Raw genomic sequence first — 18,146 nt, 5'->3', positions numbered from 1 at the left:
ACGTATGCTCTCTCCACTATGTATGTATGTATGTATGTATCTATGTATGTATGCTCTCTCCACTATGTATGTATGTATGTATGCACGTATGCTCTCTCCACTATGTATGTATTTATGTATGTATGTATGTATGTATGTATGTATGTATGTATGCTCTCTCCACTATGTATGTATGTATGTATGTATGTATGTATGTATGTATGCTCTCTCCACTATGTATGTGTGTATGTATGTATGTATGTATGTATGTATGTATGTATGCTCTCTCCACTATGTATGTATGTATGCATCTATGTAGGTATGTATGTATGCTCTCTCCACTATGTATGTATGTATGTATGCATGTATGTATGTATGTATGTATGTATGTATGTATGTATTCTCTCTCCACTATGTATGTATGTATGTATGTATGTATGCTCTCTCCACTATGTATGTATGTATGTATGTATGTATGTATATATGTATGTATGCTCTCTCCACTATGTATGTATGTATGTATGTATGTATGCTCTCTCCACTATGTATGTATGTATGTATGTATGTATGTATGTATGCTCTCTCCACTATGTATGTATGTATGTATGTATGTATGTATGCTCTCTCCACTATGTATGTATGTATGTATGTATGCTCTCTCCACTGTGTATGTATGTATGTATGTATGTATGCTCTCTCCACTATGTATGTATGTATGTATGTATGTATGCTCTCTCCACTATATATGTATGTATGTATGCTCTCTCCACTATGTATGTATGTATGTATGTATGCTGTCTCCACTATGTATGTATGTATTTATGTATGTATGTATGCTCTCTCCACTATGTATGTATGTATGTATGTATGTATGCTTTCTCCACTATGTATGTATATATGTATGTATGTATGTATGTATGTATGTATGCTCTCTCCACTATGTATGTATGCATGTATGTATGTATGTATGTATGTCTCAAAAGTCAAAAAATGAACAAGTCAGTTGTCATTATGTTTTGTCATTTTTATTAAACCTGTACTCACAGAGGTAAATCTCATGGCATGTCAGCTGACCACTATCACTTGACATAGGCTAGAGGAAGATGGTAAATGGTCCGTATTTATATAGTGCTTTACTATACCTGAAACGATACCCAAAACGCTTTACATTATACATCACATTCACCCAGTCACACACTCAAGGCGGAAGAGCTGCCATGCAAGACGTTAACCACGACCCATCAGGAGCGGTTAGGGGTTCGGTGTCTTGCTCAGGGACACCTCAACATGACCTCTGTAGGCCAGGATCGAACCAGCAACGGTTACAAGATGGCCACTCTACCCACTGAGCCATACTGCCCCGTCATTCAAAGTGATACAATAGCCATTTATGAGAGGATATATTTATGTCAAATTTTAAATAATATGTTGGTTTTATGAATACCTATGCATACCCTCGTCAAATGAAGTGTTACTTAAATTTGTTTTGTTAGTTTGTGGTTGTTTTCACGAGATAGTGATTTGTTGGAAAACTGTGGAGAGCGAAGTATGTTTAGGGAAGCAATAGTTATTCTCTTGTTTCAAAGTCAGTGTATTTAACAGTCTTAGATTCTCAAAACACAAAATATAGACCTCTATATTACATTATCTGTCAATTTTTACATTATCATTTTTTTTTTTTAAAAAAAGACCCACCTGAAAATGTAATAAATCTCCAATAATGTAATAAGGTATTACATTATCGGTAAAAATGTTATTAAAATATCAGTCAGAATATTTTATTACATTATTGGTCAAGTTATTACATTATCGGGTTTTATTACATTTTCGATTGAGTTAAGTGCAAATTTGAGCACATTTTCAGGCGTTATTACATTTTCAGTAAATTGTTACATTATTGGGTGCTACAAGGGTATCTGCAGGGTCTTAAAAAAGCATTAAGTTTAAACATCTAAAATTAAGGCCATAAAAGTCTGAAATTTGATTTGCAAGTCTTGAATTTTGTTAACAAAGGTCTGATGGGATTCTAGAAATACTGTAAAGTCATAAATAATTGTTAAATGAATACGTTTTGGTGTAAAAAGTCAGTGAAGAGCAGAGCAGAGACTGTGCAGTGAAGAGACAATAAAGTGAAACTAAGTCAAAGATTAGCGTACTTGGGTTCATGACATCATGCTCATTACTGTAAGCAAGTCCTATAAAACCCAGTGAGTTAAAAGCCAATTCTTTATCAATACACCTGTTCAATAACCGTAAAACATGGATGCTGCAAGGTGCCAGTCTGCTCTGTCCACAGTCTCTCATCCATCAGCTTTGTTTTACACAAGCACAGCATGATAGCTTGGCTAATAGCATTAGCTATTAGCTGTCTGTATGAATTCAAACTGTTGAACTCAAATTGCCACAAACCTTAAAACTTTTGTACACTTCCTGCTGGATGAGAAAAATGAGCCCTTCCTCTCTCCGTGATACCTGCAGGCAGTGATCAGAGAAAAACAGACAACATGATGATTCTGACAGATAATGTGACTATGGATTATGGATTATGGTTTATGTAGACACTTAACTGTTGTAAACATTACTGTTGCTGCTATGGAAACAACATTTAGTTATATCGGTGCCAGATTTCAGCAGCTGGGAGATCATCTCAGACAAACAACAGGGTTGAATGCTCTGGTAGGGATGTTAATGATTAATGGAATAATTGCTGTTAAGAATTTAGTGAATTAAAAATTCATTTATCAATAATTAATCAATAATCAAGATTTTTGTCTGGTGGAGCCAGTTGAATTTTCAACTATCAGTTGAAATGCAGAAAATGCAGGAAAATACAAAACACTATATCACTCCAGATGTGAACGGTACCCAACCAAAGCAGTTATGCAGCTCCTTTTGGGAATGTCCAGATCAGTGCAGAGTTCCAGTACATGTATAAAATGTTCTTAAGACAAGGAACCGTTGAGTATTTGGCATTGTTTGTTTAAAAATAAAACAAACATTTTTTACAATTAATAAAGTTATGAAATAAATGCAGATTAAATGCAGATTCTTTGATGGTTTTTTGACTCAGTGATTAATTGCCTAATAGTTGCAAGCTGTATGTCCATTATCCTTTTCAGTGGCAGTAATCCTGCCATACACATAATGTTCTACGTGACAACAGATCTTTATAGATTGTTGTCATTATGTATTTGGCCTGGCCTATGAATTTCTGGACATAAGGTTTGAGTGTGATAGGGCTGGAACTAGTGATTATTTTCTCAATTAATGGATTGATCATTTGCTCTAAAAATATCAGAAAATATAACAAAATTTATATGTCAAAGATGACATCATGAACTGCCTTGTTTCATCGAGCCAAAGGACTTTGATTAATTAATCGATTATCAAAAAATCAGGTTGAGTTGTACAACAAAAGAGTTCTGTGTGTGTGTGTGTGTGTGTGTGTGTGTGTGTGTGTTTCTCCACTTTACAACTTATAAGCAATTTTTGTTTTAACGGACCCTCCAACAATAGCAGGTTGATCTCTCCCTGCTGTTTCTCTGGCTAATTTTCCAGAATCTCTGATATGACATAATGATATGGCGTAAATGGCATAATTTCCACATCTCTCCTGTGGGAACAGCGGAGGAGAGGAGAGTGTGAATGGTTTAATAGGCAGAAGAGGTTGGGAGCTGGAGGGGAGACAGCCTCTCGTTTTCCACCGTCTTCAGCGGCAATTACAGCTAACACTTCCTGACAGTGAACCGTGGCAGCTAAAAGTGCAGCACACACCCTCTGTCCCACCGCCCCGCCATAATTGCAGAGTAATGACAACTGCACGTGAGCTAACAAAAAGACCGAGAGCAAACAAGAAGTGACAGCAGACTTGCTCTACAAACCGAATGCCATGTCACGTTTGTCTCTCCTGCCATCAGCAGCTTTCATAGACATTTGATAGCATTTGATAGAACTACACGTTTGAGTGTGTATATATATGTGTGTTTGTGGGTTTGTGTGTGTGTGTGTGTGTGGTGTCTGTATGCAGATTTGACATCCTGTCTCTGGAGGAATACACCGGCACTTACCAGGTTCTCAGCAACTGTCAGTATTGCAGCAGCACAGCAAAATAACAAAGTGCTCTAAAACCTCTTAGTCGTCTGTACCTGAATTGTTTCATTTACATTTTACCTTTTAGGCATTTGGCGTACTCTCTCATCCACTTACAGTGAGCACATTGTGATACTCCCTGAGATTTTCTTAAATTCACACATCAGTCATTATGTACTTATTAAGAAGGAAGATAAGGATCAAAGCCAAACTGCCAGAACAAATACTCTAGTTAGCTTGGCAGATTTATGTAAGATAAAAATGTGCTGTTAGGTAAAGACATAACAAGTGGGCTGGAAATGTGGCTTCAAGACATGTTGAACAACAGTCTTATTGTGAAGGTTTTTGGTCTTTGCCTTTTTGTTTAGCATCACTGTTGGTTGTTTGTAGAGCTGTACCCGACAGAAATTTGTCAGTTTAATTGGATTTGACTGTTCTACACAAAGATTCAACCTTTGTTTTTCCACATAGACTATCAAGCAACACTTTATTGAATTGTCAGATTTTTGAATGGGTTTTGGCAGGACATTCAGGGCGACAGCAAGGTTCACGTAATATAGTAAACAAGCCAAGTTAAAGCCTGGATTATACTCCCAAGCTAATATGTGCTAAATACAATGATGATGGGTTGGAAACATGCAACATTTTTTTTGTTGACACTAGATATTAAAGAAAGACTGTACCATTGATGTGAGCTGTAAATTCACCACTTCTAAGTAGAGGTCAGAAAATAACCCTGACTGGACAGAGCCTTTCTTCTGGGTCCAGGTCGGCAGGACCTGTCCTTTGCTTTCATCAGCAGGTCAGGTCGACTTGATGTAGTGGTGGATATTTAACCCAAATGAAAAACAAGGAGTGTTCACTTTGCAGCTAATACTGGTGACTGAAATGTACCTGGAGTACACTGCAAAACAAAACAAAACAAAAAAAACCCCCAAAAACTAACAAAAACCAAAAAACGATTGCTCAACTTGAATCTTGGTTGACTGAGGGGTCTCCGACTGATGACTCGTATCTTTGACTTTCAGGGGGCAGCCCAAGTTGTTAGTGTGTTTCTTTTAATTACACTGAAATCTCTTGCTGGATATCTGTATATTAATTCCCTCAATGGAGAAGATCCATTTAATTAGGAACTATTGTACAAGTAAATAATTGTCTGGCCACAGAATTTCATTGCCCTTGCAATCCACAAACGATAAAAGAAATCAAACATCACTGCTGAGTTAACTAAAGATAGCTGTATCCATTTCTTAAATTTCAGTTTAACAACAGCCTGAAATTCACACACTGCTGTGAGGCAATGGGCTGTGGATGTGAGAGTGATTATTTTCATTTTAAGAGTGTAGAACTGACTATAATAGCTTTTGTCTCAGGAAAGAAGAAGGGAGCAATTTGATGCCATAATTGCACAAAATCTGTGTAGTCAGTATAATAAAACTTTGATTTCATTGTAGCTGCTGAAGCTGGTGGGATCTGGGCTTTGACTGACATACTGTAAAATTACACCCCTGTCTTGAGAACGACCATAGCCCCCTTTGGCTGAAAACGAGCACTGTAAAACCAGTCGCTCAGTATGTGTGTCTGAGGCGAACACTTGATCACAGGTTAGTTAATGATGGTATTGAATAAATGGCATGGGGGCTGATTTTCTCTGTAGATCAAAGTGAATCAGAAAAGAGTCTTAGTGATGATCTAACTGAAGTTTTTACTGTAAAAAGTGTGGCCTGCTCTTAGAATGGAGTTTGGTTCAACAGTACCAAAACAGCAAAGTGACAAATGGCCGAATGCATTACCTAAAGATTGAATCACACTGAAAGGACCCCTATTTCTTCTTTTTTTTTTTTCTGTGTAACAACACCAATCGTTGATCGGCAAAGATGCTGCAAAAGTGCTCACCTAAATGGGCTCCTAATAGCTAAACAGTGATACGGTTCTCTTATTTTCTGCAAAGACCTGAATTTATATCGACTGCCAGTCTAATTAGAGTGGCTGTTTTCACCCAGAAAGGGGCAGGAGCATGATGCAGGAGCAAAATATCTGGATGGGCTGCTCTCATCCATTCTAATAAATCTTGTCGGTATGTTGGTCAAAGAAGTTCAGGCAGGAAAACTTGGTCCACAGAGGACCACCAAACCAGACCTGCCTAATCTTTATGGGTCTAGAGGACCTTTGGGGTTTATGGTTAAGGGGAAATTCAGCTCACTTCAACATCTCTGACTGCAAAAAGTTCCCATGATTCCCTCTTCCTTTGCAACTCCCTATGCCTACGATCACAGGGAGTCTTGACCTTGGCTGTCAGACACTGCAGAGATGCCATTAAGTAACACTGAATACTCCCCTCCCTCCTCACCACCCATTCTAAAAACCCTTTAACCTTAATCAACCTTTTAATCAATTACCTTGTCTGATTACACTCCCCACACACCTCCCACCGAGCACACCTCCTATCTTCCCTTCTCTCTGTCTCTCTGCCTCTTGTATTCCCAGGTGGGCTGTACCCTGCAATGTCAGAAGGTGCCTGTAACGATACAGCAGTTTTCTCCAGCCCCGGCCTCTCTAATAGGACAAAGTTTAGTCCCCTAATTAGCCCTTAATGCTGTGTCAATTTGAATTAAGAAGGAAGCCAGTTTTAGAAAGAAAAACTAGATGTGGAGCTCTAGACGCTGCTTGTGTGTGTGAAGGGACTCAACGCTAATCTTAATCAAGAATCAGCTAGCTTTTTTCTTTACGCTCCCTCCATGACTGAACAGGAACAAAAGGGAGCAGAGAAGAAAAAAAGCCTCATAGGAGCGACTGACATACAGTAATAGATTGGAAATATTAAAGGTCTATTAAATGAATGGCTAGGCCTGACCTCAGTGCTATCATGTGGAGCAGCGCATCACGGCTGGTTGGAGAAAGGGCGTGGGAGGAGGGGAATGCTGCATGCATATAAAGAAAGTTTCTGCCTCCGTTTCTCCTCCCAATATAGCTGATAAAATGATGGAGCAAATTATATTATGCATTTGGCATCATTTAGCTTTTTATCCTGTCTATTATCTTGTGGTATAAAGGCTGAAGTGACACTTGCATTCCACTTAAAGAGTACAAGAGGAAAGTCTCTTTAAAGTTTTTTTTTTTTCAAAGTGACCTCTTCTGGTTGAAAGTTTCAAGTGTTTTGTATCACAAAATCTAGATTTTCAGCTGCTGTTAAGGAATTATAGCAACAATAACCAGAAACCTGCTGGATTCCTACTGTGTGAAGCAGTAAATAAAATTTACAATGCACTGTTACTGTATTCCATATTGTGTCCATATTTTGTAAAAGACAAATTTAAAAAGAGTCAGTTGTTGTAACACATTAACATCACATGTTGCCATTGAAAGTGTGTGTCAGCTAGTTTAGAAATAGTTATCTAAAAGTAATGAATAAACAGTTTAAATAGATAGAACTAATGGATAGATGAGTGAAAAGGTTAGGTAAAAGTGGGGTTGCACGATCTGGTAAAAAAGTCATTGCGATTATTTTGACTTACATTGATATTGAGATATGTGATATGATTAGTAGGAATGATAATTTTTGCCTCAGAGGTTCCATTTCCACAGAAAAAAACTATTAAAATTGTGATGATGTGACATTTGAAAACATGTTGGCCAGATTTGTCTGCCAGAGCATCTCTACGGCACTACAGGACTTCATTATAATACTGTTTTGTTACATGTTTTTGTTTGTTTTTTTCTTACTTATCAAAAAATTGCAGATGCTATTTCTGTTGATTCACACATGGCAATTGGCTAAAAGTAATGAATGCAATGACTTATTGATTATATAATCAATAAGATAGTGATTGTGAGACAGTTCTAGCAGCCTGCATGCTTTACCTGCATTTGGCTGGTGGCTAGTGCTTATTTTGTGCCCTGCTTGGAACCTTTTGCCCATTAATATATATATTTTTCATTTAATTCTTCAAGTAGCATGCAGCAGCAATATTGATGTATTTTTTTGCGGTTCTCTTTGCAGTATTGGGTTTATTGAACGTGATCGTGAAGTGAAATGCTAACAGAGTACATGAGCCTCACTATAAATCTGTGTAAGAGCAAGGCAGAAATCATCTTTCATAGCATCTCACCAGCACATTTGGTGGTGTTAAAACTTTCAAGTCATTATCTAAACCATCAATTTGTTCTGACATCTGTACTCCCGTGACAGGAACGTAGCATGTAAGTGTGATCCTGCTTCTAATCAGTGTGAACTTTCTGATGTTGTACCTGATACACCCTCTCCTGGTTCAGGCAGTGTCATTTTATCTTAACAAACGACTGTGTCTCGTGTGGCTCTGTCTCATCTTTATAGATGTAAATACAGCGTCTGTAGAAGAGGGGGACTTTACTGGCTATAAATGAGTTTTCACTTCTGACACTTTCTTCCTTTTCCTGAACTGGATAAAGTGGAAGCACCTTTGCTGTACTTTTCCTATCATCTTCACTGCACTTAAATTCCATTGTGTAGTACAGTGTGAATCTCTTAAATATGATACACTTTTTGTTTCAGCTTGAACACACAATGGAGAGTATTACATCCTCTGTCCTAACAACTGGCTTGTGTGTGTGTCCTTTTTTTTTTGCAGCACAGTGACGTCGGCGGTGTTCACGGTGGGTGACAATGTGGTTTCAGGGAGTGACGACCGCACTGTCAAGGTGTGGGATTTGAAAAACATGAGGTCGCCTATAGCAACCATCCGCACTGACTCAGCTGTGAACAGGTAGGTGAAAGTAGGGATGTGACTGGATGAGAGCCGAGCTCTGTAGGTGCTCCAGGAAGTCTCTTTTGATTCTCTGCGGACAAATAAGGTCACTAAAGAATCTGAGAATAGAGAATTCATACATCAAAATCGATTCCTAATCTGAAAATGATTTTGATTCCACACGAGCATGTTGTCATATTGCTGTGTGAAGGTGTTTCATCGTGGATGAATCATGACACAGTGGGCACAAATGTAAAAGACCATTCTCCTATTGAACAGCAAGTCGCTCAGAAGGGCTCCATATGGAAATGTGTGCAAACTAAAGTTGCAGCATGGTATTAAAATGAATGCTTATTATATTTTTGCTCATCTATGGTATTGAGTCCTGCTGTATTAGTTTTAAAAAAAGAATTTTCCTGTATTAGTGTTATTAAAAAGAAAAATATTAACTTATGCTGTATTGGTTTTGTAAAAATACTAAATTCCATCATATTAAAGTTCTGAAAAATTGTGAATTATATCTCATTAGTGTAATTTAAAAAGCATTTAAGTCTACAGCATTAGTGTAAAAAAAAAAAAAGAAATCTGCTGTATTAGTCGTATTAAAAAATAGGACATAATATCTTAGAAAGTTATAAATATTGTGTTTTTTTCCAACCAAAAAACCTTCTGTTTTCATCTGTTTACTGGTCACTGTAACTGATGTTAATTCTACTACTACTCTCATACTGTTGCAACTCAAGTGCAAACTAGAAAGTGAAAACGTGCGAAAGCGAATTTGTGCTTTGGAGAGCTCTGTAAATCTAATGCTGAGCTATATTTCAAAACAGTGAAAAATTAAAAACAGTAGAATAAAAGTCCACAATGCAGTTGCACTGCAGAACTTGGAGTATCAACAAAGTGTGGCCAAGATTGAAAGTGAACTCTGATCTGATCTTTCAGAGTAAGCGTCTCTGCCAACCAGAGGATCATCGCACTGCCGCATGACAATCGACAGGTCCGACTGTTTGACATGAGCGGAGTGAGGCTGGCCAGACTTCCACGCAGCAACAGAATGGTAAGAACAGGAACAACGTAGATGGGAATGCCGTGTGTTTGATCAGCCATTTGCCATAATTAAACCTAAGTCAAGTCAAAGTTTATTATAGCCCATATCACAAAACATGTCTCAAAGCTCTGTACATAACAAAATACACTGAAAAACAGTGAAATAATCTACATATAAAACTCTGTAACAACATTTTAAAACTATTTAAAAATATATAAAAATAAAGGTCAAATTAAACAAAACACAGTATGCGTATTTGGATAGGGAAGTGGTTTGAAAGAAGAGGTACTTGGTAAGAAAAAAACCTGCCACATAATGATAACTTGTTTACTTATTTACTGACATGTTGTGATCATAGAGCCCTAACAGGTACAAGGACTGACTAGAGGTAATAAGGATAGGATGGTGCAAGTCTGTGTAATACTTAATAGTAGAATATTGACGTCGGATCTAGCATGTACAGGAAAGGGTAATAAGTCTTGGTTATTATCCCAGCAGCAGTATATTTATAAATTGTACTTTGTTAACAGCTGGTTTGAGTAAGCCTGAGAAAAAAGTGTTATTATAGTTGAGTCCAGATCAGAAAAATGTAGAAAAAGTATTTCAACATCACCCAAGGAAAGAATGGAACAGATCTAGGAGATATTTTGTAAATGGAAATATTCAGTCTTTGTAATTTCCTTGATTTGTTTTTAAAAAGGGAGATTAAAAAAAATCTAATCTGATGTGGATCAAGAACTAGCAGTTCATCAGTATTGAAAAGGAGGAAGTTAGATGACATCAGTTGTTTGATACTAAAAAGCATTCTTCCAGCATCACAGGCACCAGGCTTGATGGAGATATAGAGCAGAGTATCATCTGCATAGGAATGTACAAAAACACCTCGATTTAATGATTTATTAATTTATGAAGGGACAACATGTAGAGAACAGAATAGGATCAAGCACAGAGCCTTGTGCCACACCATAATTGACCTTAGTGCAGTCTCATAAGAGTTGTTGTGAAAGACAAAGTGAGATCTGCCAGTTGAATATGATCTAATCGAGGGGAGAACAGGATCAGTGAGACCAGTATAAGTAAAAACCTAATCATTTAAATGTGTGTTTGCACAGGGTCATAGGCGAATGGTGTGTTGCACAGCATGGAACGAAGAGAACCAGTCATGCAACTTGTTCACCTGCGGCTTCGACCGGCAGGCCATCGGCTGGAACATCAACATCCCCGCCCTGCTGCAGGAGAAGTGATGCCGCTGACACACACATATCAGAAACACACAGTAGAGTAGGACTCGGTGCACATAAACACTGTAATCTGTGGCCTCGCACATGCTACTATGTTGGAAGAGTTTACCCTGTGAAGCATTTTAGTTGTCATGTAGTATACTGATTTCCAGCTGCTCGGATGTGTGAAAAACATGATTTATTATCACAGTTACAGTACTGTTGCTTTTGAAAATGCAGCTATTAGCATTGACTGACAGGAGCATGGATTACTCTGATTTATTGTGTACATCTGCAGTTTAAAGCTGCAAAAACATCTCCTGGGGCTGTATTACAGAAACTTCCTACCTTGCAGATCAGCTACCATAACTGTTTGGTTACCATGGTAATTAAGTTTAGGACATGATTTAGGAAAAAAAAACATTACAAATGAACAGCTCCTAAGTTAATGTTCTTAATCCTAACTTAAGATAGGAAATGTGTATTACACAAGCATCCTAACTTCCCAAAACTTTGAGTAAACTCTCCTAACTTCAGCATAATCGTAAAGGTGTTCTATCTTAAACTCTTCCACCTGTACACATAGCTAACATACTAACTAGCTAGTGCTAATGTTTGCTAACAATAGCTAACGATTGCAGTTGCTTACAGTAGTATTTGCTAACAGTAGCTCACAGTAGTGTTTGCTGAAAATAGCTTATAGTAGTGTTCACTAACAGTAGCTCAAAGTAATGTTTGCTAATGGTAGCTAACTGTAGTATTTGCTAACAACAGCTCATGGTAGTGTTCACTAACAGTATCTTACACTATTGTTCTCTAAGGGTCGTGTTCGATAACAGTAGCTGACAGTAGTGTTCACTGACAGTAGCCCTTGGTAGTGTTAGCTAAGGGTAGCTAATAGAACTGTTTGCTAACAATAGCTCATGGTAGAATTCACTAACAATAGCTTACAGTAGTGTTAACTAGTTAGTTAGTTGATAAGTGACATTGTATTGAGTATTTAGGATTTCCTAACCTGAGATACGATAAAATAAATAAAAGAAGATAGGATTCCTGAAGTTAGTTAGGATTTGCTTCTGTAATACCAAATTTCTAAAAATCTCCTCGAAGACTCATCTTGTCTTGAAAATAGGAAGTTTCTGTTCCATGGCCCTCGGTGTTTAAGTGACTAACATGGGGTCCAAGTGTGTGTGTGTGAGGCCACAGAGCTGATCTCGTGTATTTGACCCTTTCACTTATTTAGCATGACTTGTGAATTGTGACCTGGCTAGTATGATCCTCTCACTCCTAGCCTTTTCTGTTTTAAAGTATAAAAGTATATATTTGACTCCACGGTCATAGGCTGCTGCTCACATCACTGTTGTTTAGTTACTGCTGAACAGTTGCTCTTGCATGTAGATAATTTGCGAATGTTACTTGTAAAGTTGTGAGAGAACAATTATAAGGCCAGGAGAGTTTGTAGAATACAATATAAAGACGTTGTGTATATATTATGTCGTGGCCTAGTTAAGTGACCTGATTGTGTTGCAGGTTGTCGCTAATTCATGGATTAAGTGTCTTTACGGTTATCTCCCTTATGAGGGCAGCAAAGATAACGTGGCTCTGTGAAACATTTTTATCCTTTTAGTCAGTCTTTCTTATCATGGAACAAAACATATCATATCGAGGCCTGCCACATCACCCAGCCTGCTGGGTCGTTCAGTTGTCTTAAAAGTGTGTCACACAGGATCTACTGTCCTGCGTGAAAGTTTGAGATTTGAGTCTTTCCCTATTACCTTTTGATGCTTTCGATTCACACTCAGCCTCCATATTATTTCAAACTTATGATGCTGTAACTCTGCCTTGTTCCATGTTTACAGTAGGATTTAATTTTTTAAGTATTACTCTATTCTGCCTCTCTGTCAGAATGCAAAGTGTCAAGAGCATAGCAATAATGGAAAAACAACAGCACTTCTGTTGCTCACAAATCTTTTGTAGGTCTGGGAAAGGGACTTTTCAACATGAACATAATCTAATATTCCTTATATGTTACAGGTTTAGGTGTGACTACTTTTAGCCATAAGATATTTCCTTGTGTCAGTGAATTACAGACCCATCTTCCTCAGCCTGTTGCCAACTCAGAGCCCTGCATTGCTGTAATGTGTCAACCCCAAGTGAACTTGTTGGTTACTGGTTATTTCTGTGCTTCAGTAACAGCCTGTCAATATGAAGTTATAGTGTTTACACTTTGCATTGAACCCTTTTAGCCTTGTATAACCTCTTGCACCTTTTGTTGTAGATGGCGCTTTTCAGTCTGCGAGAGAAACTCTTTATCCCAAATACAGAAGCAATAACCCAGCTCCTCTATGTTTCTGGTGCTCAGTGTGAAGCCCATTTCTGTCTTAGAAATCAGTGAAAACGACTTGAAATACGCACTGAATCTCAGTTTGTTTTAACTAGAACTGACCCTTCCTAAGTCCCACCTCTTTTTGCTGTGCTCCAAAAGCAGTTCTAACTAGCTTGCTAATCTACATCAGTCATTAGCTACTTAACTCGTGTTTTGCTATGTAGAATAACACTGGCAAACTACAACTGACTGCTGATCTTACAGTGGAGGACTCATCGTCGATTGTTATTGTCAAATTAATTGCCTAGCACATATCAAGAACCGAGAATTTCACTGAGGCTCTGCTTGGTACCAACCTCACTCAACTGTTACTGACGGAGCAGTTACTTGGTATGACAGACCCAAAAGGGGTGGGGCTTCGGAAGGGTTATTTGGGCTTGAACGTAATCCAGGAAACTCTATTTGTTACACTTGTGCAATATCCTAAACATGAAGTCATGCTGTAGTTTTTGATCTTCAGATGTTTAACTTATTTCAGAGCTGTAAGTTCCATAAAATGATCTTATGTATTTGTGTGAGTGATGTGGTTGTAGCTCAGTGTGTGTAGGTATGCAAAACTTACCCCAAAGTTGGCTTCAGGCTACACACTTCATCAACAATAGAGTCAGGATGGATTTTTGAAGTAGCATGAACCTAAAAATGTAAGAAACTTATTTAAATGCCTTACCATTGCATTGAAAATTGTGCATTAGCCTTATCCATCTGAGCATCAATGCACTTTTCCAAATGCTTGTTAAATAACTAATTGTGTTCCACTGCACAGCGCGGATAGGATTTTTATTCCTGTTTCATTCAGGGAACTCAATCTCGCGCCCACTGATATCAATGTCATTTTAATCTGCAGGTAGAAAGGCAAGTCCGACTTGCACCCCACATGAATTCTGACTCGGAGGAAATATGATTTTGGATTGATACATTAAATTATTGCGTGCCACGTTGGAGGGGTAAAAAAAAAGTGGATAGGCTTCGCTTCATTGTAGCGAATCATATTCAACTCAAACTTCATTATGTGATCTACTTTGCATACTTTATTGTGACGGGTACGTGCTCTCTGACACTTTCCAATAAAAATGTGTGATTTCCTTTTCCAGTCTCTCGTGTCTCTTTTTCATCTTATTTAACACAAACCTCTCACCCTTTTATTCAGTCCAATAAGATGTATCACTTTAAAATCACACTTTATTCCACTATATGGAAATCTGGGAGCTTGTAATAATGATGTCTTGTGATAATGAGCAAGGAGCTATAAGGTGTATGAATATGTGTAGAGTGCAAACAAGAACTATTCTTCCCAAGGCTGATTTAACACTTAATATTTTTAGTTTGTGTAAAGTTTCATTGCGAAGTCGTCCTCCAGCTCAAAGGAGGCCATTTGACAGGTACACAGTTTTCACACATACATATGCTCTCTAACACATTGAAGTGGGTTAAATAAAGAAGGCAATGTTTTATCTTCTGTCTCAGTTTAGATGCAGTGTCTAATCTTAGTATCTACAGGCATTTTTACAGAAGACATTCTAACTTAACCCAGTAGGAAAAGTAACACCTGACTCTCCTCTAGATAAATGTCACAAGACCAGGGCCCTGCTGACAAATCAGCTAAATGGAATTCAGCCCATAATTAATTTTTATTAAATTCACCTGTCCTTTTCCTGCTGTGACATTTCCAAATGTCTTCCAGGAAAAGGGCCTTTTTTCTAGGTATGGATCTGATGTGTCGATTGTTGATATCTAACCTAAGATCCACTGGAGTTTGAAATTAATATAGACAGACTCGTCGAACAGCATGATGCCATTTTTAATTCCAGGAAGTGTTATATTAAATTAGAACCTCGAGGATCTGTGCATATCAGTTTCTCTTAAAAGCTGTCATTGTAGATATGAAGCTCCGGTAGCTCATGTCTTATGAGACATTTTATCATACGCACCTGTGTCCCAAGCATAACTGCATAGTAGGGCAGCACAGTTCATTGAAATATTATCAGAATGGCCAAGTGCTATATCCAAATTATAAAAGCAACAGTTCTTTGAAAGGAAAAATGTGTGAAAACAGCATTATACTGAAATACTGTAGTGCTAAACTTTCCTACGTTACTTTATGCTGATTACAAGGTTTACAAAGTTAAGATACCCTTTGCTCCAAGTTAATAAAAACACTGTGCTAGATGTGAAAGCTGTAAAGGTGATGATTTGTTAATGATGCATTCATAACAGGTTTCTGCTGCCCCCAAGTGGCCAAAAACTGTTATTGCAGGTTTACGTTAAAACCGTATGAGACGCTTAGAGATAAAATCGCTTTCAAGTCAAAAACATCATATGGAAAGTAACTAGTTAGTCAAAGAAATGTCGTGGAGTAAAAAGCACTGTACATGTCCCTCTGGAAAGTAGTAAAGTAGAACTAGAAAAGATCAAGTACAATACGATCACATCATATTTCTTCTACTACTTATAATAGCATACAGTACTTGGGTAAATATACTTTGTTACTTCTGCAACATTAACTGTATTTTGGTGGCAAAAAGCTGCAACACTTTATTGATTATTAAATGAATCTCCAACTAATTTGATAGTTAATTGTTTTGAGACATTTTTTTAATAGAAATTCTCTGGTTTCAGCTATTCAGTGTAAATATTTTCTGGTTTCTTGACTCCTCTCTGACAGTAAACTGAATATCTTTGGAAAACAGCGATCAACATCTTCACAATTTTCTGACGCATTATAGGCCAAATAATAACTCGTTTAATCAAGAAAATAATCAACGGACTAATTGCTAAGAAAAAAAATGTTAGTTGCAGCCCTACAGAGAATGGTTGGCACCAGTCTAAAAACCACTCAGTATGTAAGGGGTGTATATCGGTCTGAGCCTGTATGTTGAAACAGTGTCATACTTAAAGTGTTATGGCTCTTAGATTTTATTGAGAAACAGCACGACACTGGCAGACAGAATATTCTGTGTTGAGTTTTACCTCTCTGTCCTCGTCCATTAGATTATAGCGGTCTGGCCGTGACCAGCCACTGGAGCAAATTGTCAATTATGATGTTTATTGTAGAGCACACAGTCGACTCCATGGCCTTAGGGGGAAGGGTGGGTGCTGCTGAGGAGGCATACCTCGACCCAACCCCCCCCCTACCACCCTACCACCACCACCACCACCACCACCTCTTTTCTCCTCTCTTCTTCTTCCTCGCTTCATTCTTCCTCCAGGCTAATTTGGTGGCTGGTCTGTATGACACCTGCCACCGAGCCTAACAGAGATAACCATTTCCCCCTGGATTTCCCCTGGGAGAGACAGGAGGAGGGAGGCCTCTAATATTTGTCTGGATGCTCCTGAGGCTGGCTATAGAAAGGTGATCATGAAGCTGACATAGTGGAAACGGACAAATATCAGCACTCATTATTAGATTTTTCTGTATTTCTTTTAAGACAAATAAAATATTGTTGTTGACAAGGTAAAATTACAAGATTTTGTGTTTTTATTCACATATACAGTACAAACATTCACTTTTTATTTGTTACTGAAGTGCAATTTACAGACCTTAGCAGCAATTCTTCATATACTTTAATTTACATCATAATTAGACATTTTAGGATCTCTTTCACATCTTTTTCAACATCTTTTATACATTTGTTTACATATGTACACTCTTAGATACAATATTGCCATTCAGACATGCCTTATAGTTATTATCTCTCAAAATAAATCTGTAAATCTGTTTGGATGGCTAATACAGTCGTCGTGAAACATGGTGCGATGATGTTACCTGTGTGACGAACTATGTTACGTCTGTAGTTATGGAGTGTAGGCTGATGATGAAACAAAGAAAATCTGCACTACATGTTGATTAAAGACAAACACTACCTCTGTGTTCTGATACACACAGACAAGATTTACACAAAAGCTGATCTTTGCCAACATAGGAGGGCAGATTGAGGATTTTCAGCGCTTTTTAAAGGTCTAAACAAAGAATCAGACTAAATGGCCTCTGAAAACTGACTTCAGGTGTTGTTTACTTCATTAAAGCTGCCACAGGCCGAGACCCCAGGCCCTCAGAGACCCTTAAGTCCCAAGCTCAATATATGTCAATTGTGTTTGGTAATTTGGCAAACTGCAGATGTATTAGTGAATTTACATTAGGGCCAGACAAACCTACTGGTTGACCGATATTATTGGCTCGATATTGGACCATCACAGCTATACTGGCGTGTGAAAATGTTTCTTTAAACAGAACAAAATGTCCATTTTTATTTATTTAAATGTTTTTTGTTTTTTTTTGACTCCCTAATATCAGTATCAGCTAAAAAATCCAGTATCATCCAGGCTTTAATTGCATCTCTGCATTTCTAAAGTTCAGTATTAAGTCTTGACCATCAATTCATAATGCACATTTTGCTTTAGGAACTAATTTTGTTTCTTTGTTGTGCCTTCTCTTGTGGCATCAAAATGTATTATTTTAATTTGTGTTTTCATGGGGCATTTTTTCGACTAAAGTTGTGTCTAAACAAATTACCACAAACGAACTGACATACAGAAAATCTAGGGGCAGTTCAGACATAGAAGTTGGCCTCAATACACAATAAAGCTGCTGATGTACAGGGGGTGGGTAGAGGTGTTGGGGGTTAATAAGGGTCCCTAGGCTTATGTCATTTGCACATAATATATTGTAGCAATATCTTTATGTTTTGCCATTTTCAGGACAA

General features: G+C 37.8%; 1 protein-coding gene across 4 annotated transcripts in view; it reads left to right on the top strand.

The window, feature by feature from the left end:
* Positions 1 to 14,532, top strand: part of LOC146307297 (WD repeat-containing protein 37-like) — a 52,897-nt gene extending 38,365 nt beyond the window's left edge. For all 4 annotated transcript variants that reach the window (XM_084746776.1, XM_084746775.1, XM_084746774.1 and 1 more), the window contains 3 exons: positions 8,676 to 8,810; positions 9,735 to 9,849; positions 10,953 to 14,532. In XM_084746776.1, coding sequence (XP_084602902.1) covers positions 8,676 to 8,810; positions 9,735 to 9,849; positions 10,953 to 11,084 — 382 coding nt within the window. In that variant the 3' untranslated portion in view covers positions 11,085 to 14,532. The remainder of the gene's footprint in view (positions 1 to 8,675; positions 8,811 to 9,734; positions 9,850 to 10,952) is intronic.
* The last annotated feature ends 3,614 nt before the right edge of the window (positions 14,533 to 18,146 follow it).

This window comes from Lutjanus erythropterus, chromosome 21 (genome assembly GCF_056507025.1).
Source record: "Lutjanus erythropterus isolate fLutEry1 chromosome 21, fLutEry1.hap2, whole genome shotgun sequence".
NCBI lineage: Eukaryota > Metazoa > Chordata > Actinopteri > Lutjaniformes > Lutjanidae > Lutjanus > Lutjanus erythropterus.
The sequence above is the reverse complement of the archived record's forward strand: the minus strand, read 5'-3'. Positions and strand labels throughout refer to the sequence as shown.